Here is a 27,129-nt window from a genome sequence, read left to right on the forward strand (position 1 = left end):
GAGCCAAGAGCAGAGATTGATAATAATAATTGATTTTATTTTGTTAGTTTGACCTTGTGCTGTTCTGGTCTTTACAGTAATGTGACAGCAGTTAATTTAGACTTGCTGTGTTGGAAGCATCATCATTATTCAGACATGTGACCAACATGTAAAATTGCCATCACATTTATGTAGGACGGGATTATGCAAGCACAATAAGTCAGGACTGGTGTAGTAAATGTAGTATGGTCAATAGACATTTTTTGAATAAATGTAACTTTGAAATGTGTATAGTACTGAGTTTCAGAATGGATGAGGAGATTACTTTACAAATAAACATGGAATTCCATAAGGAATGAAGGTCAAGGTAAACTTTATTTCTCCACAAGGTGAAATCCATGTGGTCATACACATCTCAGTTAAAGCACAGAGGTACACTATACATGCATTAACAAATACACACACAAGACATTCTGGATAATGGTTTTAATATAAATACATTCTGAATATATAAAATCTGAATATGCAGTATTTCCAATATTCCATTTCTAAAAATATAGCACACACAATACAGATTGCTAGACTGCAGGAAGAGTTGACAGGTAATGTTAAAAGTTTTATTCAAATTTGCAACGGCTGGTTAGAATTTCAAAATAAAACATGCTTTATTAACATAACACCTAAAACTGTGAAACAGTCACAGTGTGGTTAAGTTTAGGCATCAAAACTTCTTGGTTAGTTTTAGGAAAAAGATCATGTTTTGGGTTCAAATAAGCACGATAGTTACATAACTTAAGTTACATAATTATGTTTCTGTCTCTGTATCCCTGATGATACAGTGATGGAGAATGATCTATAGTGCTGCTGAGCACTATAAGCTGAGCTGAACATCTGCTCTCAGTATTAATACACTGTCGCTTAAGACACTTTATACCTATAGTGTAAGCTCCTTTGTTACTTCACCTGCAGGAATAACAAAAATATATTGGATGTAGGCCTAACGTGGATTCCAAAGAATGTAGAGTTATGTGTTGTAGGTGCCTAAAATAGCTCCTTGTTTTATATTCCATGTTTATATTCCTGTAATAGCTTGTGATTTCATTGCCACTACTAAATGACCCATGGTCTACAGTAGGGCAAATTGTCATAAACACAGGATGTACAGCCGGGAATCCACACGCGCCTCTGTGCGACCCTGTCTAACAGAGCGGAATGACAGAGAGAGAGAGAGAGAGAGAGAGAGAGAGACAGATGGAGAAAGAAACAGAGAGAAGCGTAAGAGGGAGACGGAGAGGAGGAGGAGGAGGAGGAGGAGGAGAGCTATACGGACACACACAGGAGGAGAAAGCGTAATAATTCATGGGTGGGTGTCAAATTTGATCCAGCTCACTGGGCTTCTAATTTTGATTCAGCTGAAAAAAATAATAACACTATAGATGATTGGCTGAGCCGTCTGGCAGTCATGCCAATCCGGAATGGAGGCGGGTCTCTCTGTCCCCGTGTTTCAGGAGGGCACAGATCGAGCCCAGAGCAGTCTGAACAGCTGTCGTGCGCTCCGTCGCTTTTCATCTCAGCCATTTCACTTAACTGATTTATTCTGTAAGATGCCGAGCTTCCATGTTTTTCTTCGTCCTAGGATCGGGAATTAACCGAACACTGAGTTTGGGGAGTTCTTTTCGCTACACTATGTCTGTGAGTTGCGCCCTTCCTGCTGTCTGACCACAGCTGGAGCACGAGCGCTGTTCGCGGTGCTGAAAGCGTCAAGAGGCGCGAGGAGAGCAGAGGTTTCCGAGCCTCTGGAGAGATGAGGAGGCACAAGCTCTCTGTGGCGGGCTTTTTAGTCGCCTGGAAACTAGTCCTGTTTGTCAGGTAAGACCTGGCTGTACGTTCACCTGCATGACTGTGTTAACTGGAGATGGAGAGACAGATGCTGGGGGGAAAGAATGGACCTAAAAAGTTGCTTCTCTTACATCCTGCGCAGCCACAACACTGCACACTCTGGAGCCTTTTAACAGGTGGTTTGCATACTTTTATCTAGATATACTAGCATGAGAAAAATGATTTAGCCTACTGATTTCCCAAGACAAACTACTGTTTGTGTTGCAGGAGTTTCAGAGGCCTTGGCTTCAGATAACTGCCTGCTGTACACATTTACTCTCTGAGAGTAAAGCATAGCAGTAGCATAGATTTCCAAATACTCAGGAAACAGCATACATCTCTCCAGGCATGATTGTAAACCAGGGACACGCTGTTAGGAACCTGTCATTGGCACACAAGCTGCCTTGATAATAATAATGTGGTTAAAAAGGAGACAATCAACATGGCTGCCATTTTATTCACCATAACAGTAACCTGAAGAGTTGTTGGTGTAGTCTGCATTAGATAAATTGGTACATAAAACATGGAATTATCGCTTTTATTATTTTTATGTGTCACAAAATGTTTCCTTGCCCAACAACAAGTTTAGGCTTGTTTGTAACCACTGGGGTGTTCTGCAGGGCACTTTTAAAGTAAGTAGATGCCTCCCTTACAGAGACATTAAAAGCACAAAGTGCTTTTGTGATGGCAGATGACTGACCCCAGAAGGTCTTAGCAGTTAGCTAATCAAACACTGAGGTCTGTAACCAACAAACAGGGAGTAAAACATGTGATTATTTGCTCAAATTAAAGGCGGTTGGACTTTCCAGTGGTCCTTACTGCTTACCAAAGAACCAGTGGGCGGAACTGCTGTGACATCACGCGCATACCCTCTTTGTAACCAAAATCAAAAAGGCTACCAGCAACAGGCAATAAAATTTGAACATTTAGTTAAATGCAAGAATTTCCTAAACATTTTGTGGCGACAGTGTGTGAACCACCAGCTCAGCTAAGGTTACCTGGTATCCCAGCATTAAGCAACTAGCCGACCTCATGTGTTTGTGCGTGCTATCTGTCCAGGTGCAAGGTAGCAGAAAAATTGTGGTATGGAATATCATTGATTTGGGTATTCTCTCAATAAGCAAGCGGAACGGATTTTATAATGCGATTGATTTTATCTGTGGAAGACTGCAACATATATGTATTTTTGCCCACGTAGTTATTGTACTCTGACAACGCGTTTGCATTTAGGTTTGTGTTCAGTGCGGTCACAATGCATCCCTGACCATCTTCAGAGGTGGTTTGGCCGATGGGATCACAATCCGACCTCAATGGGTCTTGGGTGCATTTACACCTGTACTTCCATGTGGTCAAGAATTGCAATCCAATTACCCAAAACGCATTTTCATTCCAGGTGTAAGTGGCCTACTAGATTTTATGTTTCTGCATGTTTGTTGGAAGCCTGGGTTTATCAACATGGCATGCTTCCCAGAATCCTGTGACGCCTCCTCATCTCTGCAGTTCTTCATAGTCGAGACCATAGAGAGGTGGGTCAGTAATAGAGCCCGACTGATAAATCGGCGTGCTGATATTATTGGCCAATATGAGCTAATTGCAGATAAATTTGTGTCTGGGTTTATAACAGCTGATAAATGCCAATTGAAAATGAAAGAGATGAAAGACGGATCCTTCAGTCACGTTATAAGTGTTGTCTTGGATAGTTTGTCCACCAGAGGGCACTCTGCAAATCCCCTGTTAGCAAAACACCTTTCTGTAAGGCCACAAATCCACCACACAACACAGCAAACAGATGCGATAATCAGCTGTACTTTTGGTAGAAGTACTATTTATGACAATAAAGAGTTTATTTTTAAACTGCATTGGTCAGAGCCGTGAGCTCACGCAGTGAACGGGTTTTGGACTAGTCAGGATCAGCACTCAAACTCACTGAGGTATGTCCAGAAATCCAAATGTAATAATTCAATTTAAAACAAATCATAATCCAAGCAGGAATGGAAAATCCTAATTTGAAGAGGAGGGTCTGGGAGTCCTCCTCCAGAAAATCATATAATAATAAAAGACTTCATTTCTTGCATTCTAGTGAAAATTTATGCACCAATTTATGGTGGAAATTTCCTTCAGGCGGCAGGTGACAATTCTAGACCAAAAAAAAAACATATTTCTATTAAATATGTTTCTCCTGTAGATGAAGGTTTCTCATTTAATAAAATCTATTAATTTCATTGAATGAGTGAATTCATTTTATTTCAGTTAGAAACTCCTGTGTTTCTGTGTTTCAGCAGGATTTCTGCTCACATATATGATCTGTGTTCTTTGACATGTTGAAATAAAAGTCGCTATATTTTGAGACCAACATCATCATTTAAGGAGAATTCACAATATTTATTATTCCACCTGCCCTTTATTCTGCTGTGCATTACGTTATTGCTCCACTGATAATGTCCCCTATTGTCGGTTTGACTGACGCAGTTTGGGGCTGCATGTGAAACCGAAACTAAGTGAAACACTTGTGTATAAGCATTATTGGTCGCTTGAGGCATAAAGTCTTGTTATCGTAATGCTGTTAGCAGTAAAAATAAATAAATTCCAACTCCCATGTTGTACAGTTTAATTGCCCATAAAGATCAGCTGTTTGTCATAACAGTTGTTTATCAGAACAGACATATTTCTGTCCTCGCAGCAAAGACAAAACACAGCGCTGGAGAATAACTACATGACATTACAATCCAACTACATATTTTTTGTACCAGGGCAGTAAAAGTTTAGCTGGCTGATCTGAGTTTCCATGCTGTACGTTACTGTTTTATTGCCAATAATACTCATCAGCTGATTGTCTCACGAACCTGAGCGGCACATTTTTCTCTCCTCGTAGCAAAGACAAAACACAGCGCTGGAGAAAAACGTTACATGAAATTAAGCCAACTACATATTATACACAACTGACAAAAGAAACATGTTACTTCTCTCTGTGATCATGGCCAGCGTGTAGCTAAAGCTATTGTTTTCATTTGCATTGCTAAAGTTGGACTAACTTAATTACCTGTCGAGCAGAAAACAGGTAACTTCAGCGCCACTTTGGAAAAAAAGTGTCCCGCATCAGCGCCTTCCATCAAAATCCACAACTATATCCATCAATTCTGCTGTCGTCTGTCCTGACTTCATCTGGCTTCATTGTGTTTTCACTTCTTTGACGATGAAAATCCACAAGCTATCAGCTCGTGCCAAATAATACGTGTACTCCTCCATTTGTCCAAGTTTCACTTCTCTTCCTTTATTAGTTTCTGTAGGAATGTTTGCTGCATTTAACTTTGACTGCTTCAGTAGTTTTTAGGCTTTCTAAAAAAAAAAGGTAAAACATGCAAAAGTTTGAGCAAGCTTTAACATGAAAAGTAGCTGAAAAGATCAAAGCCACAGTAAATCTTCTTAGAGGGGATGGATGGATTCAAAGACAAAATTTTGCAGGCGGATTGTCTGTCATTCAGCTGGAGCTGGACTGGATCTGCCTCCAGCTTGTCATTTCTGCATAATACTCTCTTTTAAAAGTCTTTGTTTCTCCCTTTTTTCCCCCCATTCTGGTTGTTTTCCTTTCAGCTGTTTCATTGTTTGAATGCAGGAGGCATTATCTATGGTCACTGGTCATATCAGACCACAACAGTGGCTCGCAGCAATGTGTTACCTTAAGCTGATATGCATTCTGCAAATGTATGTTTGTGTGTACGTGCGCATGGCCGTAACCAGCTATGAGGTCACCGAGGTCTGTACCTCCATCATTATATGTAGGCTATAGCCTATCAATAAAAAAAGAAAATTGAATAAAAAACATTGATAACACTATTGAATTAAATGAAGGCTTTAGGACCATGGCTGCGCTGTGTAAAAGTTACGGAGCCTGAAAGGGGGTCCGATTTGATCTGTCTCTGAGCCTGTACCGTATCCGTCATGCCGGTGTTGTATTACACTTAAGGGTCTTTTTCTACGCCTTCTATGTGAAAGTGGTTGCTGGATTATGCAGCAAATGTATGAATGAGCGAATGCGGCATAATGGCGGATGAAAGCGACTACTGTGTTTGTGAGAGAGAAAGCACTGAGGGGAGGGGCTGAGCTATGGTGAAATGCGAGGTACCCATTTTAAATTAGCTAATGTTGATGTAACTTATGGTGTGACCGGAAAAAAAAAAAAACAGCCAACATCTTTTTTTTGCAATCAGTGGGAAAGGGTACAATCAGCATTGACTCCTGGCTCCAGCTCCAACTGGCAGTGATGCAACCCAGGTGTGCACCCTTTCACCCCTTGGCCCGACTCATTCATCTGGTTACTTTGTGTGTGAGGCTACATGGACAGAAATGTTTTCCTCTCATCAAGTTGAAGTTATTGCATTAGAAATAATAGTCCTCCCTCCAACCCTGCTCAATCGCTCTGTTTTGTTTTTCTTGTAGTGTGCTCTGTAGCAGTCAGAGCTCCCCCTGCTGTCCATAAAGTGCCAGCTGTTTCAAACCCCTGCTCCAGCTTTTTGGCCACGCCTCCTTATACAACCCCCAATCCTAAATGTGATATAGCAAAACCTTAATACCAAATTTCCATTCCTTACAGACAAATTATCAGTCCTAAATCCCAATCACCCAATCTTAACTCCTTAATGCCCAATTCTAAATCCCAAACGCCCAATCCTATATTCTAAATGTCAAATACCAAATGCTGAATCCCTACTGCCTAATCCTAAAAGCTGATTCCCATATACCAAGTGCCATTATTCTTTTCATTTTCAATTTGGACTTTTAGTTTGTATCTGACCCAAAATATCCTCCATATTATAGCAGGCATCCGTCACAATCTGAAATCTGAATAAGATGCAAGAAAATCTGTGCTAGTTGCCGCTGTTGTATTAATATATTTCCATTTAAAAAATAAGGAACAAGAGTTCACAATACCCATCCTATCAGACCAGGATTAAGTTTGTGTGTGTGAATGTGAGGATGTGTGTGTGCCTGTCACTACCTCTGTTGTAACAGTGCATGGCAAATATGGCAGAAAGAACACTTGTTACTGCTGAAGGAAACATGTGGCGGAAAAGCACAGTTAAGTGGTGCTCTGCCTGGCTGTGTGAATTCTGGGGAAGTGATGGGGGGGAGGCGAAGGGGGCAGTCTCCACACTAAGTGAACATTTGGCTGAAGGCAGTGGTCGACCCCGTCCCTGTCACCGCACTGGGCTGTCCTAGGCAGTAATGCCAAAAATACCCCAGGGGTAGCTGGGAAGTGTAGTGTTTCTGATGTATGCGTTAATCCAGCAGCTAATTATTCTGAACAAGTACTCCAGCTGCAAATAGACTAGAAATGCTACATATTAATGCAAGGCCCTTTTTGTAAAGCAGAAGAGTTTTTTCGCCTTAAAGTGGAGTCAAGTGTCTACAACCCTTAAATGGAAATATCCATAGAGCTGTCTCGTCAGGACTAAAGATGACGAATGATGCAAAAGTAAGCCTAAATTAGGCCAAATATGGTGACAATACACTGTGTGCACAATTATTATGCAAGTGATCATTTTGACCATATCATATTTTTAATGCATCCTTTCTCCAAACTGTACAAAGTTGATGTGTGTTTGTGTAATGAGGGAGGGTGTGGCCTAAGGAAAATGGGCCAAAAAAGTGATTTAACTGACACTGCCTTTCAGACATATGCAACGCGCTTGAAATAACTAAATCTTTAAGGCGTGACCACCTTAAAATCAAACGTTTTGTTGCTTATAGTCAACTGGGATGCAAAGTATCTGCAAAATAGTCAGTTTCATGGTCTGTTCATGATCAAGCAGCAACCACAGCGTCCCAAATGCTGTTCAAAGAGGTGTATTATCTTTCCTGACTGTAAATCTCATGTTTGTGAAGGGCCCACAAGTCAGGTCATTATTTTGGCATCTTTGAGGCACTTGCTGGTTAGACAATTAGTGGAGCACTTGGAGGCACGTGCTGGAGCATTGTCCTGCATAAAGATCATGGCCTTCTTGAAAACTGAGGATTTCTTCCTGTACCACTGCTTGAAGAAAGTTTTGTCCAGAAACTGGCTGCTGGTTCAGGAGTTAGTTGAACTTTTTCAGGTTGAAGATGGACTATCTCATCCTTAATGATAGGCGCCCATACCAGTACCCCTCCTCCACCTTCCTGGCATCGGAGTCAAAGTGGTGCCGTATCAGTGATCCATCCAGTCCCTCGAGAGTCACTCTCATTTCATCTGTCCACAAAACCTGTCTTCGGGTATTTCTTTGCCCAATTGTGAAGCTTCAACTTGTGAATCTTATTCAGTGGTGGTTGTGTTTCAGCCTTCCTGACCACGGCCATGTCTCTGAGCACTTAGCACCGTGTACTTCTGGACAGTCCAGGTAGGTTGCAGTTCTGGAAAATAGTGGCACTGAAGGATAATGGCCTCCTGGTAGCTTCATGTTTAATTCTACTCAAATCTAGTTAATTTGCATCTTTTCTTCATGCGCCTCAGTTGACTATTTGCAACAAAACGGTTGATTGCCCAGTGGTCATGCTTCAAAAGTTTATCTATTTCAAGAGTGTTGCAGCTGTCTGAAAGGCATTTTACAAGTATTGACTTTTCAGTGTCAGTTAAATTTCTTTCTTGGCCCATTTTGCCCGAGGAAAAGAAACCGCTTAAAAATCATGACCACATTGATATAGGGTGTTGATCCCTTAGGCCACACCCTCCCTCATTACACGATATGCTTAAATCCAAAACGTGTTCACCTGCGAGCGGAGGGGAAGGTCTCTATTCATTCAAATTACACTGTAAATTTCCAGCTAAACTGAGGCTTTTTGAGGACCCTTTCTCTCTCTCTCTCTCTCGCCTGTCATTCACCAGTTTTGCGTGCACGCCGTGCTACCGACAGCTGCATGCACATTGCGGTTCCAAGCGGGTCAATTTCAAGTAGCCGGCTGTTTAAAAACGATAATATTCTTTGTGTGGTTCATCATCATAAATTGTCCGAAAGTCCCGCGAGGTGCGGCAAACTCTGCACAACACCAGTGAAGCTGCGGCTCAGTCTCTTCAGCAAATGTTCCTCTTCCGCCACCACACACACTCCAACACAGACGACCCAGGGTTAGGGTTAAAATTTTGGATTTATTTAGGCACTTTAAAAACTTTTTTTTTTTTTTTACATGTTTATTTACAGCATTCAGCGTTTACATGTATATTGTAACAGGCTGTGTATTAACTGATTGGGAAAAAAATGGTGGTTCTATGTAAAATCGGACGTTGAGCGCCCCCATATCGCCAAAATGGCGTGATCCTCCTTTCGCTGCGAAGCTTTGACTGTGAGATTGACAGTTGAATCAGGCTCCACCCATTGAAACATCGAATCTTCGACTAGTGGGGGTCAGCCCTAGAAAATATGCATAACAATGATGATATTGTTATGTCCCCGCCTTGGCTAGGAGTGTGGGACGAACAAACAGATAAATAACCGGGTGGAAAACCAAGGATGAACCAAAAATATGTTTCACAGTATATATTTAAACAAAGAGAGTAACGAAAGGTGTTCATCAAATGAAAGCGATATCGGCTCACACCAGAGACCATTTAAACTATAGTAGGTTAAGTAAATGAAACAGGATATTCAACGGAAAATTTATATAACAGTCCACGGTCTCCACGGCTCCTACCGCTCTGGTAGAGCACATGCGGAGGTCACCCGCCGTTCACCACGCCGGCTTCCAACTTGTTGGGAAAACTGGGCCGGCGCCCGCCTCCACGAAGCCGCTGGACGCGTGGCGCGGTGAAAAATTAGGGATTGCCACCCAGCAGATCTCGCCACACAATAAACCACACAGAACGACACGAGGAACCAAGGGGGAGTGAGAGCACTTCACTGGCTCCGCTTATATGCCCCACCAATTGCCACCGATCAGCTCCATCAGCTCCATCAGCTCCAGCTGCGGGATTTCGCCCCCCCTCCTCCTGGTAGTAGTGGTTTGGCCTCTATCTATCTGGCTGGAGTCAGCATGAAGCCAAAACTGTCTGATACTTTCATCCCCTCACTGAGACGTTGATCAGCTGTTTGTGCTTGCGTAGACAGGTCTTCTTCCTGTTTGCATATTTGTAAACCCCCATGACAAATATCCTACTGGCAGTGATACATTTAGCAGATTTGAATCTGCCTGGGCAGAATGGCCTGGGCCTGCGGCAGATGGTTGGAGATTGTGGTTATGTCAGTACACCAGCTGATGACTGTTTTCTCGCTGAGCACTGCATTGTCATTCACACAGAATAGCTAAAGTGACAAGTCACTGGCGAATGCCCTAATTAAGTTGTGTTTTAGTCAAGCACAACACAGACATCCATTCATTTTTAAGTTGAACATCAGGCCTTGCCAGAGTTTGGTGGTTGTTTTTGGCAAGACATTAAATCATCATCAGATCTTCTCCCATGTCTCTGAAACGGTACAGAACACTTATAGACCTATAGAACGCTTGACATTGAGTTTTGGTGTTTGGGGAACCTGTTTGACACCAAAAGCTGCTACGCAGCACTAAATCTTTTGGAAACCTGCAATTGGATTCAGCAGCAGGCTAACAGTAACACTGAGGGTGTTGTCTTGGAAAGGAGAGTTACTGTACAGCAGTTCAGAAACTTAACAATGAAAATAATGTCAGTAAAACACGTGTTTGAAATTGGTTATTAGTATTTTCATCTAGAGTTCATTTAAGGTTTACAAAAGTCCTCATAGACAAGTTCTGCCACTCGGCACCCAACTTGGCCTCTGGGTGTTTTTTTTGGACTAATAAGACCATGTCCCTATGTGAATGAATGAGAGCCATGACTGCACTTTCATGTGTCACTGGGATAAAACAAACCCTGCATGAATAGAATCAGCAGTAAAAGCTGATAGAAACCACTCAGAAAGTTTGTTGACTTTGCCCCAAAATGAGGTTTAAAAAGTGCTTTTCCCCACCGGTTATACTAGTATTGACGCATGTGTAGCATAACCTTACGTCAGTGGAGGGAGACACTGTGCCGGCTGACACTGCTGAAGACCTGGTTTATAAAAAGAAAAGTAATGGTTCAGATATGTTTTGGATTTAAAAGATCAGATGTGTGATCCTACATCTATTTGGCTTTGATGTACAACTGAACATTTTTGAGTACCAAGTTCACTTCCATCCTATTCACTGTATTGGGGGTGACGCAGAAAGGAAAACTATTTCCAGATACCAAGGTGAGAAAATATCATCTTTTGGAATTTGGGTGAACTTCCCCTTTAAGTTAGTATTGGAGTGACAATTCATTCTTATACTATAATGTGTTTATCTAAGCATATTCTGCCTTGTGAGTAAACGTTCCACATTTAGATGTGTGTTGTCCTCAGTGCGTGTGACTGATGAGCCAGCAGCAGTGCCTCTGCCTTTGTGTGCTAACGCACTTTGTGGCCTTTGTTTTAAAATCATAGCGCCTTTTCTGTATTTCTTCCAGCTGCCTGTGGTGCTCCGAACTTACATCACTAAACCACATCAGTGATTCTGTGCCATTCTTTTTTGTCTTTTTGTTTGAAATGCCACTGCTCCGGCCTCCAGACAATTTATTCTCTTTTTTCTACTTTCTTTTTTAGTTTTGTCTCCAGAGTTTTCAATGGTCAGGGAAATTTTACTTAAGGGTTTTCTTTCAACAGCCATTGTCTAAAAGATCTTACCTAAGTGACCCGTTTCCTGCTCACACAGTGGAAATACATCTGGCGGTATCTGCTGTGGCTGCATGATAATGAAGTTAAAATGTTTAACTATTTGTAGATTAAATGATCATATGATTAATCAATTAGTTGATTCACCAAAAAATTTGTCACAAATTTGTCACAATTTTAGAGCAACGGAAGCATAAAATTGTTTTCATAAATTATTATCAGATCCATACTATCATGATGCATACTATGAATATACAATATGGCATGCAAGTTTATTTGTATAGCACATTTCAACAACAAGTTAATATAAAGCAATGTACATAAAACATAGCAGTAACATAGGGCAATATAAAAAGACATAAATAGAAAATATAAACAATATAACGTAGGAGAGTAAATGCCACAGTGCAGTGTAAGTAAATCAAAAGCTTATAATTTAATATAATAACAGGCAGCAGCAAAAAGAAAAGTCTTCAGTTGTAGCAGACATGCAGTTCTCTGGGAGTTTGTTCCAGATATATGGAGCAAAAAAAAGGAAGTCAATCTAAAGACCTCAGAACTGGATTGATGTGATCCACTTTGTTGGCGTTAGCTGATCGATTCTTTAGGGAGCCCTGTAAAGACACCGTTACAGTAGTTGAATTGACTGAAGATAAATGCATGGACGAGTTTTTCCAGGTCCAGCTGAGACAGAAGTCCTTTGATCCTTGATGTATTATTCAGGTGACAGTAGGCCGACTTTGTGATAGTCTTAATGTGGCTGTTCAATTCAGGTCTGAGTCCATCACTACAGCAAGACTTCTAGCTTGGTTTGTGGTTCTTAACATTGCTGATTAAAGCTGAGTGCTGACTAAATCGTTTGTCCTCAGCTCCCCAAAAACAGATACTGAGGTTTTATCTTTGTTTAACTGAACAAAATTCTGGCACAGTGGTTGATTTGTTCAACCAGCGCTTGTATGGGATCATAGTCCCCTGGTAATATGGTTATGTAAATATGTGTGTCGTCTGCATAATTATTGTAACATACTTTGTTGTTTTTCTTAATCTGAGCCGGTTGAAGCACGTAGATGTTAAACAGAAGGACATAAAGTAGTCCCTGTCCTTTAATCAAGATTCAGACCAGTTTAGTACTGTGCCAGAAAGTTCCACCCAGTTTTCCAGTCGGTCTAGTAATATGTTGTGGAGATCCAAAAATGCTAATACTGAAATTGAAATTCTGACAAACAAAAGTTTGCAGCTTTATCCCGTGTGAAGAGGCCTTTATCCCGTGATTTCACATAGCGGTCCAGCTTTACAGGAAGCAGCGGCGTGTTGTGGATAAAATCTGCTCTGTACCTTTTCATAAACTGCAGCAAGCCAGCAGATTGGCGCAATACCCCAATGAAATAAGGCAGCGTGAAAGCCGCAAGTGTTAGAAGCTAATTACATTTAATTGCACTGATATAATTTTGCTTCAAAATTCGCTCTTCATTAAGTTTGTATTTGACATGATACCTTATCTCAATTAACAAATGTATATGTGACAAAAGGCATTTTATTATTTTTGGCCGGTGGATTTTTTCATCTACCAGCCACTTTGGCAGGTGAGCCAAAAAGTTAATGTCCAGCCCTGCTCTCAACTCCTCTTCTAGCTGTAGCTGGAAGGCCAATAATAAACACCTCAGCATTCAGAGAGCTAGCAGCTCAATAAAGTCCAGTTTCAACACTTCAGGCTGTTGTTTCACAACATCACTGGTCTCTGTGTGCAGGAAGAAACTGACAGGTCAAAGTCTGAACAGTCCTGTAGTACATTTAGCTCACACTTATCCACATCCACAGATCTACTCTAGAATGATGTATTCTTGAACATTGCACTTTCCTGCATGCTTGTTGCCGTGCTGATAGAGATAGGGTGTTACATAATGGAAGGGATAAACCAAGGTCTCCTAGGCACACTCGGTATGGCCAGATGAAAAAGGCCTCTTCTCTCTGTCTCTTCATGTTGGCTTCATGGGGATGCTTCATTGCATAATCAGAGAGCTAGTTATAAATAATTCTGTCAACTCTTCAAATCAAACCTCTCCCAGCCAGGGTCGGGTTTTTCAGCATCTTAGTTGCAGAGAACAGGTGATATCTTCTTTATATGTTCAGATGAATGCTGATGCTTAATCTTCTGGGATTTGTGAATCTGATATTACTGCGTTACCGTCTCACAATGAAGTTTGGAGAATTAGCAGCAGCGGATTAAAACAGCATAGAAAAAAAATACATTAAATACATTCAACTCTCCCCTTTGTGTGTGAGAGACATTCATTCTACATTAAAAACTCATCCATTATTGATAAGCATTGGATGTTGTGCTGTGTCGCTCTACATTGCTTTCTATTGTTTTCGTGTTTTAGAGGAGAGAATAGAAGAGAAAAGGCGCAGAAAGAAGAGGAGGAGAAGCAATTGCAGCAGAGGGGAAAAGAGCAGAAGAAAATATGGGGAGAGGTAGCGCTACAGCAACCTAAGCAGCTTAACAGCTGATTTAAGATGCTCTAAGCTGACAACTCTGCTTGAGTGTGACTGTTAACCCAACCTATTCTTATCCCGGGGTGTCACGTATGGATGCTTGGTCAAGACCCCTTGGCCCCTTTTAACACCCTGGGTACCCTTTAGTGTTGGTTTTGCACGTGTGGATCTCTGCGGTTAAGTTAGCGATAATAAATATGCAATGTCCGGTTAGACTTAATTAAACTGGTGGTTAATGTTGTGAAATGTCGCAGTTTGGTTAGGTTTAGCCATCAAAACTACGTATGTTTAAGAAAAGATCATGGTTTGAGTTGAACATAAATAAAATGATTCAACTCTTTTGTTTCCCACGGGAAACAAACACCAGCCTCCTGGGTGAAAGTCCAGGTTTTGACCCAAAAGGTTGGGCTAATAATTGTAATAGATTGCATTAGTTGACTATGTCTGTGAAGATTCTCAGTCATCCAGGTCATAGTTATACAACGAAAGTTAAAGTCAAGGGCAACTGGACTTAGTTGAAGATACTAGAAGACGTTTCGTCCCTCATCCAAAGGACTTCTTCAGCTATGATGATCCTGGCAAACGACCCCACTGAGGTTATCAAGCACAATCAAGCACAGTAATCCCATGGTCATTGAACCTCAGTGGGGTCGTTTGCCAGGATCATCGATACCGCTGGTTCGTTAGTGTTCCCGGTTGCTGTGACGACAGTCGTTACAGTCGTTAGGACTACCGGTGGCCAAGACTGAACGACCATCGTTGGCATCGTCACCTGAGGTGAATAGGTTACGTTTGTTGAGTTGTGGCGTAGACCCCCTCCCCTGTTCAATGACGGCTTCTCCACCCTGGTGTAGATGCTTCCTTGACACCTCTTTCAAACCATCCATCTTCTCTGTCTAAAATGTGCACCTGGTGGTCCTCAAACAAGTGTCCTCTGTCCTTCAGATGTAAGTAGACTGCAGAGTCTTGACCTGAGGAGTTGGCCCTTCTGTGTTGAGCTGTGTCTGGAGAATCAGAGAAACTCGGGAGGATTTTCAACAAACACAACATCCCTGTGTTTTTTAAACCCAAGAACACACTAAGACAGATACTGGTCCACCCCAAAGACCGCACACCCAAACACAAGAAAAGCAATCTAGTGTATGCGGTCCAATGCAGTGAGGAATGCACAGACCTGTATATTGGGGAGACTAAACAACCACTACACAAACGCATGGCTCAACACAGAAGGGCCAACTCCTCAGGTCAAGACTCTGCAGTCTACTTACATCTGAAGGACAGAGGACACTCGTACATAAAATTGACCAAGTCCCTCTTGTTAAGATATTTTCCCCTTTTATATAGCAGTAATGTCTGATGCTCTACAGACATGTTGACTCACTTTTTGGATGTATATTAAGACCTGGAGAGGGTGTGCAGCCCCCCTTTGCGTCTAATTTTTCCAGTATTGCAGTGAAAAATCCTTTCTGTTGACCCAAAAGCACTGCTGTAAAAGAGACATGTGTAAAAACTGTTTACAGGACATTTCAAACAGCAAACAACATCAATTATGATTCTTATTATTATGACTTTTCAACTGAATAGGTACAATCTTTGGGTCCCTTTATCCAGTTTAATAATACATCCATGGTCACTCATGGACTGGAAATTAGGACACTAAGTTTGACAATCTGCTGTCAACCATCAGGCCTAGCTAGCATCACAGCAATGACCCCCAGCTACAGGGAATCCACTGGTCCTGTCAAATCGCTGATTTGACAAATCGCTGAAATCCTGTCAGCCTGTGGCCCTGCTGAGGTGTTATGGAAGACCAGGATGCTTCAACGGCGGCCTTCAGCTCTTCTGCATTGCTCACCTCTCATGTCTTTCATCTTTCTCTTGGCAATGCCCCATAGATTCTCTGTGGGGTTCAGGCCAGGCGAGTTTGCTGGCCAATCAAGCACAGTAATCCCATGGTCACTGAACCAGGTTTTGGTACTTTTGGCAGTGCGGGCAGGTGCCAAGTCCTGCTGGAAAATGAAGTCAGCATTTCCATAAAGCTGGTCTGGCAAATAAATCCCTCCGCCATGATGCCCTGGACCTAATCAGGTGCACCTCTTCCAGAAGCTGAAGGTGCCAACCCCTATGTTTTTGTAGGAGACTAAGCATTTCACTTGGTGAGTGGCAGGATGAGGCCATTCCCTAGGCGCAACTTATCACCTGAGTAGAAGATCTTCGATGAGTGTTCCATCGGCATCCTGGCTTTACAGCGGTGACTGTACAGAAGAATCCTTGGAGCGTCACCTGACGTTGCTGAAGTCGTGGTAAAGGTGACATGCCCTGAGTCAAGAGAAGCACTGGCTGTAAGAAAGGCGTTCACTCTGCAGGTGAAGTGTCCTGGCAACATGCAGTTAATAGTCTTAATGTCCTTCCACCATCCCTCTGATGACCCAATATCTCCTCAACCTATCAACAGCGTCAATTCAAAACAAAGGCTCTTTTAAGAGCCACTAATATATTCAGTGGAAGAGAATTATTCCAAACAGTACATTTAAAAAACATACTATGTCTGTATCGTGTCATTGTCATTTCATATTGAGCAAAATAAAATCAAATGTATTGTTTTTACAGTTAGAAACAAACTACATGCTGATGTTATAATATCACAAAATATGATGAAGACATATGAGGTAACTGCTCTTCTTAATATTTAAATATTCATAAAGCAATGCAGAACTAGTATTTACAATGATTTCAATAACTGGATTACAAATAATTCAACTTATTTTCAATAAAACATTATTATATATTATATCTGTCTGGTTGTAAATGATTATTATTTCTTGTATAGTGTAAATAGTGTGTTAATACTTCTACAATACTGCATCTGTTCTTTTATATTCCTTAGTGCTGCTATGTCAACCAAAATCTCCCACATTTATTCGTTTAGCTGACAGTTTTGTCCAAAGCGTCTTACAATTGCTATATATGTCAGAGGTCGCACGCCTCTGGAGCAGCTAAGGGTTAAGTGTCTTGCTCAGGGACACATTGGTGGATGTGTCACAGTGGGGAATTGAACCCATCAGCACCCAAAGTTATATCTTATCTTCTCTTAAGCAATTGGAAACTAGGCTAGTATTTACAATTTGACTTTGTTCAAGAATAACTTACATAAAGGAAGCATCTATAAAGTGAACAGGATTGGTCCCAGCACAGAACCTTGTGGAACTCCGTGACTAACTTTGGCGTGCATGGAGGATTCATAATGAACGCGCGTGTGTGTGTGTGTGTGTGTGTGTGTGTGTGTGTGTCCGTCAACACAAACAACAACACTGGACTGAAACTTCAGGGAAAACTCGCATGTCTTTCCTCTGCTGATCACAAGTCTTGAGAACACTGCACTCAATGAGGGCATTGTCAGAATCACAATAAAAGCCAGATTACAATTTCTTCCAACCAGACTCAACCTCTCTGTCTGGTTCCCTACAATTCAGGTCCCTGACTGTCTGCATCACACCACAGAACAGATTACTGAAACAGTGCCACATATCTTGAATGGCTGCCATGTACTAAGGCTGAGGCCCAGGTTTGAGTCCGATCCGTGGCCCTTTGCTGCATGCTGCATGTCACCCCCCTCTCCCCGGCATGTCACTCTTCAAACTGTACTTGTCAGGATCACTGGCCAGAAACCCAGAAGCGAGTTAAGTGGAGGAGGGTCTGAGCTCCAATGGAAGCAGTAAAATCCTGCATCTGTGGGGGTCACTAAGTCATTTATTTTGAATCACAAATAATGTATTTTTCTTTGTAATTAGTGCTATTATTTACATTAAAAAGATAAACAGACTTAAATTAACATGTTTTCCTGATGAACTACGCTGCACCATCAGCCACTTTGGTGCGCTATACAGTTGTGACCGAACTCTATTAGGCTCTGTATTGACTGCTGCTTGTTTGTTTAATATTAGACTCAATATTAGATTAAATATGAGACTCAACGTTCCAGCGGAGACTGAAAGTGAAACCGGGGTATAATTAGGGCCTCAGAGCAGCAGGATGAGGTGTGTAGATTCTTTAACGGGCAGCAGGCGTATCAACCAGAGAATTAATGCCACCCCTCTGACTGCTCCCAGAGAGAGAGAGAGAGAGAGAGAGAGAGAGAGAGAGAGAGAGAGAGAGAGAGAGAGAGAGAGAGAGAGAGAGAGAGAGAGAGAGAACAAACAGACAAACAAAACACAGCCCAAAAGAGAGGAACCAAAAATAAAACCCTCACACCAGGCTGTAATAAACAGTAAGTAAACTGACTCACTGTGGTGCTTTACATCGGTTGACCAGGAGAGCTGCACAATTCACGTCCTGCAGTGAAAATGTCACAGATGATTTATTGTGTTGCCTGTGTTTTGTCTCTATGACAGTGTGGGTCAGTGTAAGGAGGTGGACAGTGCTGCGAGGACACAACAGGTCCCAATGTCTCCCTCTGATTTTCTGGACAAGCTGATGGGGAGGACATCTGGATATGATGCCAGGATAAGGCCAAACTTTAAAGGTATGCAACTACCTAGTTATACGTTTGTCTGGAAGTGAACTTCCCCTGTGAGGCACTTTTTCACAATCACATGGATAGATTGTGTAACAGCAAGATGATGATTTTGGACCAGTCCCCACAGCTGTGATCTTCTAACGCAGTCAGCGTGGACGCACACTGTTTCCCAAATGTCAAACGTTTTATGGGAACATGAAAACCTTTTATTGTGGAACTTCACTTGATCTTGAGCTTAAACTTTTACCATATCCTAGGTGACAACAGACAAAGCAACGTGTTGAATTTGTCAGGCACATTTCCAATCAGGTACTTAACAAACTGGACATTTGAGGTTAGCCAGTCAAAAAGAAATCCAAATGTAACTGTTCTTATTACGCTCCAGTTCAGTTCCCCTCCTTGATTGTTCTTTAACCATACTCCTTTATCGTGCTGTTTAGCAATCATGGCAAGCATTGTCAACATTTCTGAGGGGGCTTTACACAAAAGTGTCTTTACATTATTATAATTATAAAATATAATTTTATTTACATGGTGCCAATTCATAACATAAGTTATCTCATTGCACTTTTCCTATTTAGAGCAGGTCCTTTGTAATAGGATTTACAGATAACCAACAAACACATTTAATATAAAACACATCCAGTAAATCACTATTATATCATTGAAAACAAACATTTGAACATGTTCCTGGCGATAAATGGTAGCTTAGTGTGGGGACACAATATGTAAGACAGTACAGTAAGTATACATTTCTCATATTGCCGGAGGGATGCTCGACAGTGAGAAACTTGTGCTAACATCCCTTGCAGCTAACTGTGTTGTCACAGGTGAAGCTCTCAGCCCAAAACACCTTCAAAGACAGAAGATACTGAAGAGCTCCTTCAAATTTCACTACATTTTTGTTTATAGTTGTTGTTTTTTTCCCTTTATTACTGAAGCATGTACTATCTATAGAAGCACGTATTACCTATGACAGAAATACCCTCACCAAAATTGGAAAACGAAGCACAGGAATTGGATTAAGTGCCGCAGACCTAGAGAAGATCACAGCCCACAACATCTTACGACCGCCCAGCCACTACACCTGGTTCACATGTCTCCAGCAACAGGGGTAAGAGAGCCGGGATAAGAGCTAAGGTAACCCAGCTTGAATCCAAGTCTATACTACCCAGCCTGCTCCTGGCCGGTTGCAGGAAAACAAAATGGATGAAAGAAGACTCAGGCGTTCGTGCTTTTATTCTGTAGGCGCAATCACTTAAGAGGAAGTGATTATGTGAGAAACTGTTGCTGTCGTGACTGAGATCTATTTCAGCTATCTTGCCGACCGCTGATCTAGAGACTGTTGTGTCCTCATCTTTACAGAGAACTGGCCACACATCTTGAAAATAACTCAAATAATTCAGCTCAGCATTAAAAACATCTCCCCCATTAAAACAGATGGCAAACCTAGCACTCTAGAGTTGAGTCCTACACTCTGCAAATGGATATTTGACTTCATCACAAACAGACCGAAGGCAGTACAGACTGACAGTTCACATTAGGAAGAAATCGTCAGTCAAGAAGAGTGGTGCACAGAGAACAAGCTACTGCTCAACGCCAGCAAAACCAAGGTGCTGATCGTTGATTGTAGGAAAATGGACACAAATACACACAACGTCTACATCAGTGGAGCTGAGGTGGAGCAGGTGAACAGTTCTAGTGTCCTGTGTGTGTATTACAAAGGGGCATTTCATTGGAGAACCATGTGTTAAATAACTAAATAAGTTAACCTTGAACCTATATCATAAATGCATCTATTGTAATCATTCTATCTTTCACTCTGCAGGTCCTCCAGTCAATGTTTCCTGTAACATTTTCATCAACAGCTTTGGCTCCATTGCTGAAACCACCATGGTATGTAACAGAGATACTGTCAGTAAATGAGGTTACGTTGTACACAAATGTGTTTAAGATAAACCTTGTTTCATCAAACAAAATCTAAAATATATAGTCATCTACAGGTATCCACTTACAGTGCTTTCAGTTTCTGCAAGGATCTGAACTTAAAACATGAAAACCATTGGTGACATAGTAAACATGGAAATGTTACTGTTTGGGTATTAGAGGTGAAAAGTAAGCAGCATTACGAGTATTATTATTTGTGAGCTTAAAGGCAGGGTGGGCAAGTAGTTTCCAAAACACTTTTTGTCATATTTGTTGAAACTGTCTTTATACACCAATGCATATTAAAAAGTTAGGTGGTCTGAAAAAGTGAGTATAAAAACCAGGAGTCTGTAGTCCTCTCAGGGCTGCAGTAAACACAGACACTCGTTCCATCCGGACTGCAATGATTGGCTGGGGCTGCTACAGGAGTTGCCCACATGTGCGCACCCGGTCAGCTCTCTCAGAACTGACGACACGAAGCGGTCAGACCAGACATAATCTGCGTGGCTTTTCAACGATGGTGACAACTGAGGGACCCCAAGGGACTGAAAAGTTACACTGTGTTCGCTTTATTTTGGCGGGACAGGTAATCTGGTAATTTGTTACTTTCATCGCTAGCCAATGTAGCTACATACTTAGCATTCAGCTAAGGGTAGCTACCAGTGCCGGCTGGTGTAGCAAGCCAGAGTAGAGATGATGAATTATCTGGAGCTGCAGCTGAGTTGGAAAACACGCTGACATTAGGTAAGACAATGTAGATGTAGACTGCGCCGGATTAGTTATTCACCACCTAGGGTTATTGTTATACTGTGTTTACACATATCTTTACCTTGTATCTAATCTGTTTGTGTGTTTAATATTATTGTGTCTGTAAGCGTTGTTTGACTGAATGTTACTCTTTTACAAATGTGGTGATGTAGCTGTACGCTTTTGTAGTTAATGAGAGACATTTCAATGTTAGTGTACATAAACAACGCTGGCTAAAGTATCTGCGTTTCTGGTCTATAAGCTATTACTTATTACTACTTATTACATAGTTTGACATTGTATATAGCTAAACCTACTGTGTGAAAAATCTTTTACTGTAATTAGTGCTGTTGTGCCATTATTTATTTTACCAGTAGTAAAACATACTGTATGTTTTATTTCTCCGGTGCCCTCAGGTCACCTGTAGATTTGGAGTCTTCCAACACCCTGTGCTTCCCACCAGTATATGCTGATCGGACCCTGCTGGCTGGCCTGGATTACAACCACCGTGTCCACTGAAGGTGGAGAAGGACTACAGTTTCATCGCCATCCTCCTCCAACGGTTGTCTGCTACTGAGGAGCTGCCTAGAAGCAGAACCAGGAGACCTGATGATCCCCGTCAACATGGGGTTCAGTCAGGTGTTCCTGCCCCAACTGTGTTGCTAGATACAGCAAAATATAAATCAAAAAGTAATATGGTTGGTTTTGAAATGTGGTAATAATGTCAGAGAGGTAACTGTGATATATTTAATCATCTCCACAGCAGTGATACGATGCTACATGGAAAGTCTGAACTGTCTTCATAATCAGTCAACATGCCTCTGGACACACCTTGTCTTTCTTCCTGTATATACTTATTTTTAATGATGTTTAAAAATGATCTATTTGTGTTATTGGTTGCAGTTTTAGTGGTATATAATAACAATAAACAAGTGTTATAGCACATTCGGATGTCATTATTTCAGACATAAGACATAAATATAGTTGCTTGATTGTTTATGCTGCAAGTGTAAAGACAAAGCATTTATCATTTTTAATGTTTTATTTAAAAAAAGATAGAAAATATTATCCAGTCTCTAACCTCCTGGGAATGAAACAAAAACTATGTACAGACATTCATCCACACAGTGGAGGGAATTATTTGTGTAGCAGTTAGTGACATTACATCTTCCACCCTGCTAGGATTAAACCTCTGTATTGTCCTGGTGGATCAGGAGAACAGTTGCTTCCAGAAACAGAAACTCAGTATCACGACTCTGTGACCAAGTGCTCCACACTGCCACACTACAAACTGTCTGTCTGCTGCCTGACTGAACTGTCCGTTATTCTGTCCTGGTTCAGGAAGGTCAGCCATGTGTGGTGCATGGAAGGGGCCAGCTGGTCACTGAATCAAAGTCAGTCTTTTTAAACCTATCCAATATTAACATGCTAGCTAGATAGTGAGTACTAAAAGGCAATAAATTAGATGTTTTCTTACCCCTGATGTGAGCCGCTGCACTGCGCTCCTCTCTGCTCGTCACATTCTGCTCGTCCTCCAGCGGTGTCGGCAACGCGTGTTCACGTGTTTTGGGGGCGTGGCTTTGGAAGGAGCCCAGAAGTGAGGGGGTGTTCAGGAACAAGGGAGTTTCTCAAACTTACCTTCCCGGCCTTTAAAAGGCTTTCTGCACTTTGCAGTTATAGACACACACATATTTTTAAGTAGATACATTTGTCCTTGACAGGATGCTCAATCCTGCCAGTTAAATAAATCAAGATAGTTTAGTGGTGAGCTGGGATTGGCTCCAGCCCCCCGCGACCCTGTACGCAGGAGAAGCGGTTGACGATGGATGGAAGATAGTTTAGTGTAGAGGGCTGACTATTCGGGGCTTTACTCAGTGTGTTGGTGTTGGTGGACCCAAGAGAAGACACAGAACCCAGCAGAAGAGGCAAAAGTTAACAGTGTTTATTAACAAGCATGCTGAAGGAAGTGGTGGCTGGTGGCGCTGACGAGAGCAGGAGGCAGGCTGGCTTGAGATGGCGTGGTCTGATAGTATTTGGCTGTGGTGGTTGGTAAAGGATGTGGAGAAGCAGGCAGATGCACAGGAGATCTGAGACACAGGAAGTGACAACAGGAAAGCAGGTGAATTTTGACCAGGAAGTTGATGAGTTGTTTGGTCGACACATTCTCACTTCCAACTCAGCAAATATGGACACTTGGTCAAGACCCCTTGGCATCACTTTTTAATGCCCTGGGTACATTTTAGCATAATCTTTGCACATGTAGGGCTTAGTTAGCAATAATACATATGTAACATCTGGTTAGACTTTCAAAATAAAACAAGTGGTTAACATTGTGAAATGTCACAATTTGGTTAGGTTTAGGAAAAGACCATGGGTTGGGTTGAAATAACAACTACGTTACTTACGTAAAATAAATATAAGAAAGAATCAATGTTGCCGTTTATTGTCCGCACAGGAAACAAACTTTCCTTGGTGAAAGTCCAGTTTCTGACCCACCCATCCACCTCTTTACTTGGACTTTTCTGTTATTTATATACTACGCCTACTCTTAGCGGTCAAAAGATTACTAAAGGTCTTCCCCCAGTGCATTCAGCTATGATGCTAGAGGGATTCCCAATGCTTTAAAAACACAGAAAACCCCAGAGTGACAGCCACACTGGCTGTGACACAAAGGCAACACGCCGTCCGGCTACTGTCTGCCCGGGCTTCACACTGAAGAAGGTGGTGAGGGTGGGCTCGAGGGGGGGCACGGGAGGGAAGCCCACGTCCGTGAATCCCTCCATCTTTGTAATGGGAAACAGGAGCCCTCAGGGTCATGGGGTCGGCTGCCGCGTCCTCCTGGTAGCGTCTGATAGGGGGGGAACGTGGACATACAGGGTTTAGCTAGCTGGCTAAGGGCGAGGAACCCCAACCATCTTATCCGGGGGAGCGAGCTCCTGAGCAATGACAAGGCTGCTTGTGGATGGCAGCCCTTTGGATGATGGCGGAGAGCTCCCTTAGGACGCCACCATTCATCCGACTCTGCTCATCCGGAAGCAGAAAACCCAGAGCGTCATTTAGCGAGGAGGTGGGAAGCCACACCTCCTCGTCCTGCACGGCAAAGTTGTCCGCTCACCAGTGTCTCTCCTCGGGAGAGAGACAAGCGCAATATAGGCAGCTGACGCTGAGGGGGAGTCCTCGGCCGGCTTGTTCCGGCCCGAGACGAGCCTCACACTGGGGATGGAGGTCCCCGGGCTGGATGAAGCCTGTAAGGCGGACGCAGCACACTCTCATGACGCTGCCGTCATTCTGCCCTCCTCTCTTCAGCTGGCTTGAGGAAATCATCCTCTTCAAGGAAGTCCTTCTTCTCGTTCATAAGCAGCTCTTAAAAGTGCTGAAGAAAAGTAAGAATGTCAGGTCTCCCGGCTATTTCTACACAGGGTGAGACTGTGATGGCCACACAGCTGGTGGGCATGAAGCTCTTTAGTGTTGCACGTGCACGCGAGGGATAAACCCACTAGCGATAGCCTTAGAGGGTGAAGCCTATATGAAATAGAACTGCTGTATATACTTGCCCAGAATAGCAGAATATGTGTCTTATCTAATCGTATCTACTGCAGAAGCCCAATGTCAAAAATATTTTCACTCTGGATTAGGAATCACATTGCTCACCTCTTCATTTGGGTTGTCTTTATTTAAGATATGACCAGGAGCTGTTCTATGTACTGTTCTTTATTAGCACCTACAGTACCAGGAGGGCAAGAAAGAAAAGCTTCAAAATGTGGCCAGATAGGATGACACACTGACAAGCAGAGATAATGACAGAGCGAGGCAGACAGAGACAGAAATCTGAAGAGACAGACAAGCAGACAGGAATAGCAGATGTGCAGTGAAGACATTTAGTAACTCTGACAGCAAATATTTTAAAGTGTTATGAAGTCAGTCCAGGCTGCACACAAGCTGCATTTTCCATTGAAATTATGCATACACACGTATGCAGACCAGGATAAGGATTTTCACGGTATGTTGCCATTAGATTAGACAAAATGTCTCCTCTAGGATTTAGGAGAGCTGCACAGCTGTCCCAACCTGTTCGGGGTTCCCTGACCAGGGGTAAGCGTTAGGACAAACGAGTAGAAATTGTGACATACAGAATGCACTTCAAAGATACTGGTGGGTTAAAAGTAGCTGTGATTCCTTCCACGATGTCATCCATCCACACTTGCAATATATTATGTACAGTATTTTATTCATGCATCCAGAGCAAGAACGCTTTGATATTTGGTTTATCAACTGCTCATGAGGTCAAATAAACAATGCAGCCTTTATAGGCCACTAGCTGGTCAGAACAGGTTTACAGCATGTCCACACAGAAAGTCTTTCTGCCACATTCATCCCTCTCAAGCCCGTCTGGTGGAACCGATCCGCTCCTACATTCATTCTTTGAGCTCTCTACACAGGCTGCATAATGCCTGCACAGACTAAACTTGACACAGATGCCTATTTTTTCACTGCAAGTCTATTTTCTTCCATTTTATGAGCGTAATTACAATGATTATGTATCAGGCTCGGAGCACCGCCAAAACACAGATGACCTACGCTCAGTGCTGTTCCTGAACGCATCCTGTGTAGACACAGATGGCACTGAAGCTGCTGCCCTACTAATGCGCTGCTCATGCCACGCCTCCCGTGTGGACGTCTCCACTCAAAGGAAGAAAGAGCTGTTTGCAGCTTCAGCGTTAGCCTGTTAGCATTGACTGATTGACACCAGTGATTGATTGTTAGATAGAGATATATTTTCCCACTTCACTACGCTCTGACACCACTTCACTTTCTGTCATTGTTGGGATCAGTCGAGGCCTCTCTAAAGATGAATTGATGGATGAGTGGCTGAATGATAGAAGCGACAGGGTTTAAGTGCTTTTGGCACCGCTGGGAGTTGTTCTGACAGAAATGCCGTGTGTGTGTGTGTGTTTGCTTACATTTGACTTGTATTATTTATCAGACTCCAATGAATTTGTCATGACAGTATACTGTATGTGTTTACACAACACTGTGCCAGCTTGGTGAGTGTCATACTGGCCTTCTGTCTGTGTGAGAGGTTACTTTTTTATTTTGAAGATGTCTGTAGTTTTCTTTTTTAGCATTAGTACCTTAAACAAGCCCGTAAGTGAAAAGAAGCTTGTTCTGGCTTATAGGCTGTATTGCTTTTTGTTGGACAGCATGAAAAGTTCCAGCACAAAAAAGCATTAAGCAGAGGTCTGATAGTAATGAACATCTCATCTAAATAGTGGGGCAAAATCTCTTGTTTTAACTATTAATTGAAGTGTGTATATTCTTTGTTTTGTCACGTAAGTATGTAGTTTGCTCGTAGTGGTTAGTAAACACACAGACATTTAAAGCTGTCAGATGTGTGATTTTAAAAGTGAGAGCAGAATCTGACAGTCACATGGAGCGAACTTAAAAAAAGACAAGAACAGTGAGTGTAGAGAGTGAGAGCACTGAGAGAGACATGGGGGCCATAGGTCACAGGATTAAGACCTTTCACTTCTCACCATCTGTCTTTTCATTTATCCACTCCTCTAGAAAGAGGAGTAACATAACCTCACTGCATCAGCAACACATTTCAAAATGTTTTACTGACATGCCAGGAAGCATGACTGTAGCAACAATAATTAACAGCTAGGATCTATATAATTAATGGATGGATAAACTGATTAATGGTGTAAAAAAAAATGGTTTTAATTGTTACTGTCAATAATAATAATTATAATAATGTGTGGCTGCAATGAATTAACTGCTGCAAACTGTAGAATAGGCCGCTTCTCTTTTGTTGGTTTATTTATTTGTTGATGTAACCACCTTGGGAAACTGCTGAGGTCATTCTAGAGTGTGGCTGTAATGCCCACTTACCTCCAGGTGATACTTGTTTGACTT

The 27,129-nt window shown here is 42.1% G+C and overlaps 1 protein-coding gene across 1 annotated transcript in view; it reads left to right on the forward strand.

Moving 5' to 3' along the window:
• Positions 1-1,508: 1,508 nt before the first annotated feature.
• The window catches only part of glra3 (glycine receptor, alpha 3), a 59,199-nt gene continuing 33,578 nt past the window's right edge, over positions 1,509-27,129 (forward strand). The window contains exons 1-3 of the mRNA XM_038714631.1: positions 1,509-1,848; positions 18,416-18,546; positions 20,369-20,436. Coding sequence (XP_038570559.1) covers positions 1,784-1,848; positions 18,416-18,546; positions 20,369-20,436 — 264 coding nt within the window. The 5' untranslated portion in view covers positions 1,509-1,783. The remainder of the gene's footprint in view (positions 1,849-18,415; positions 18,547-20,368; positions 20,437-27,129) is intronic.

This window comes from Micropterus salmoides, unplaced genomic scaffold (genome assembly GCF_014851395.1).
Source record: "Micropterus salmoides isolate LMB-PRFRI ecotype aquatic unplaced genomic scaffold, ASM1485139v1 Ms_hic_scaffold_12, whole genome shotgun sequence".
Taxonomy (NCBI): Eukaryota; Metazoa; Chordata; class Actinopteri; order Centrarchiformes; family Centrarchidae; genus Micropterus; species Micropterus salmoides.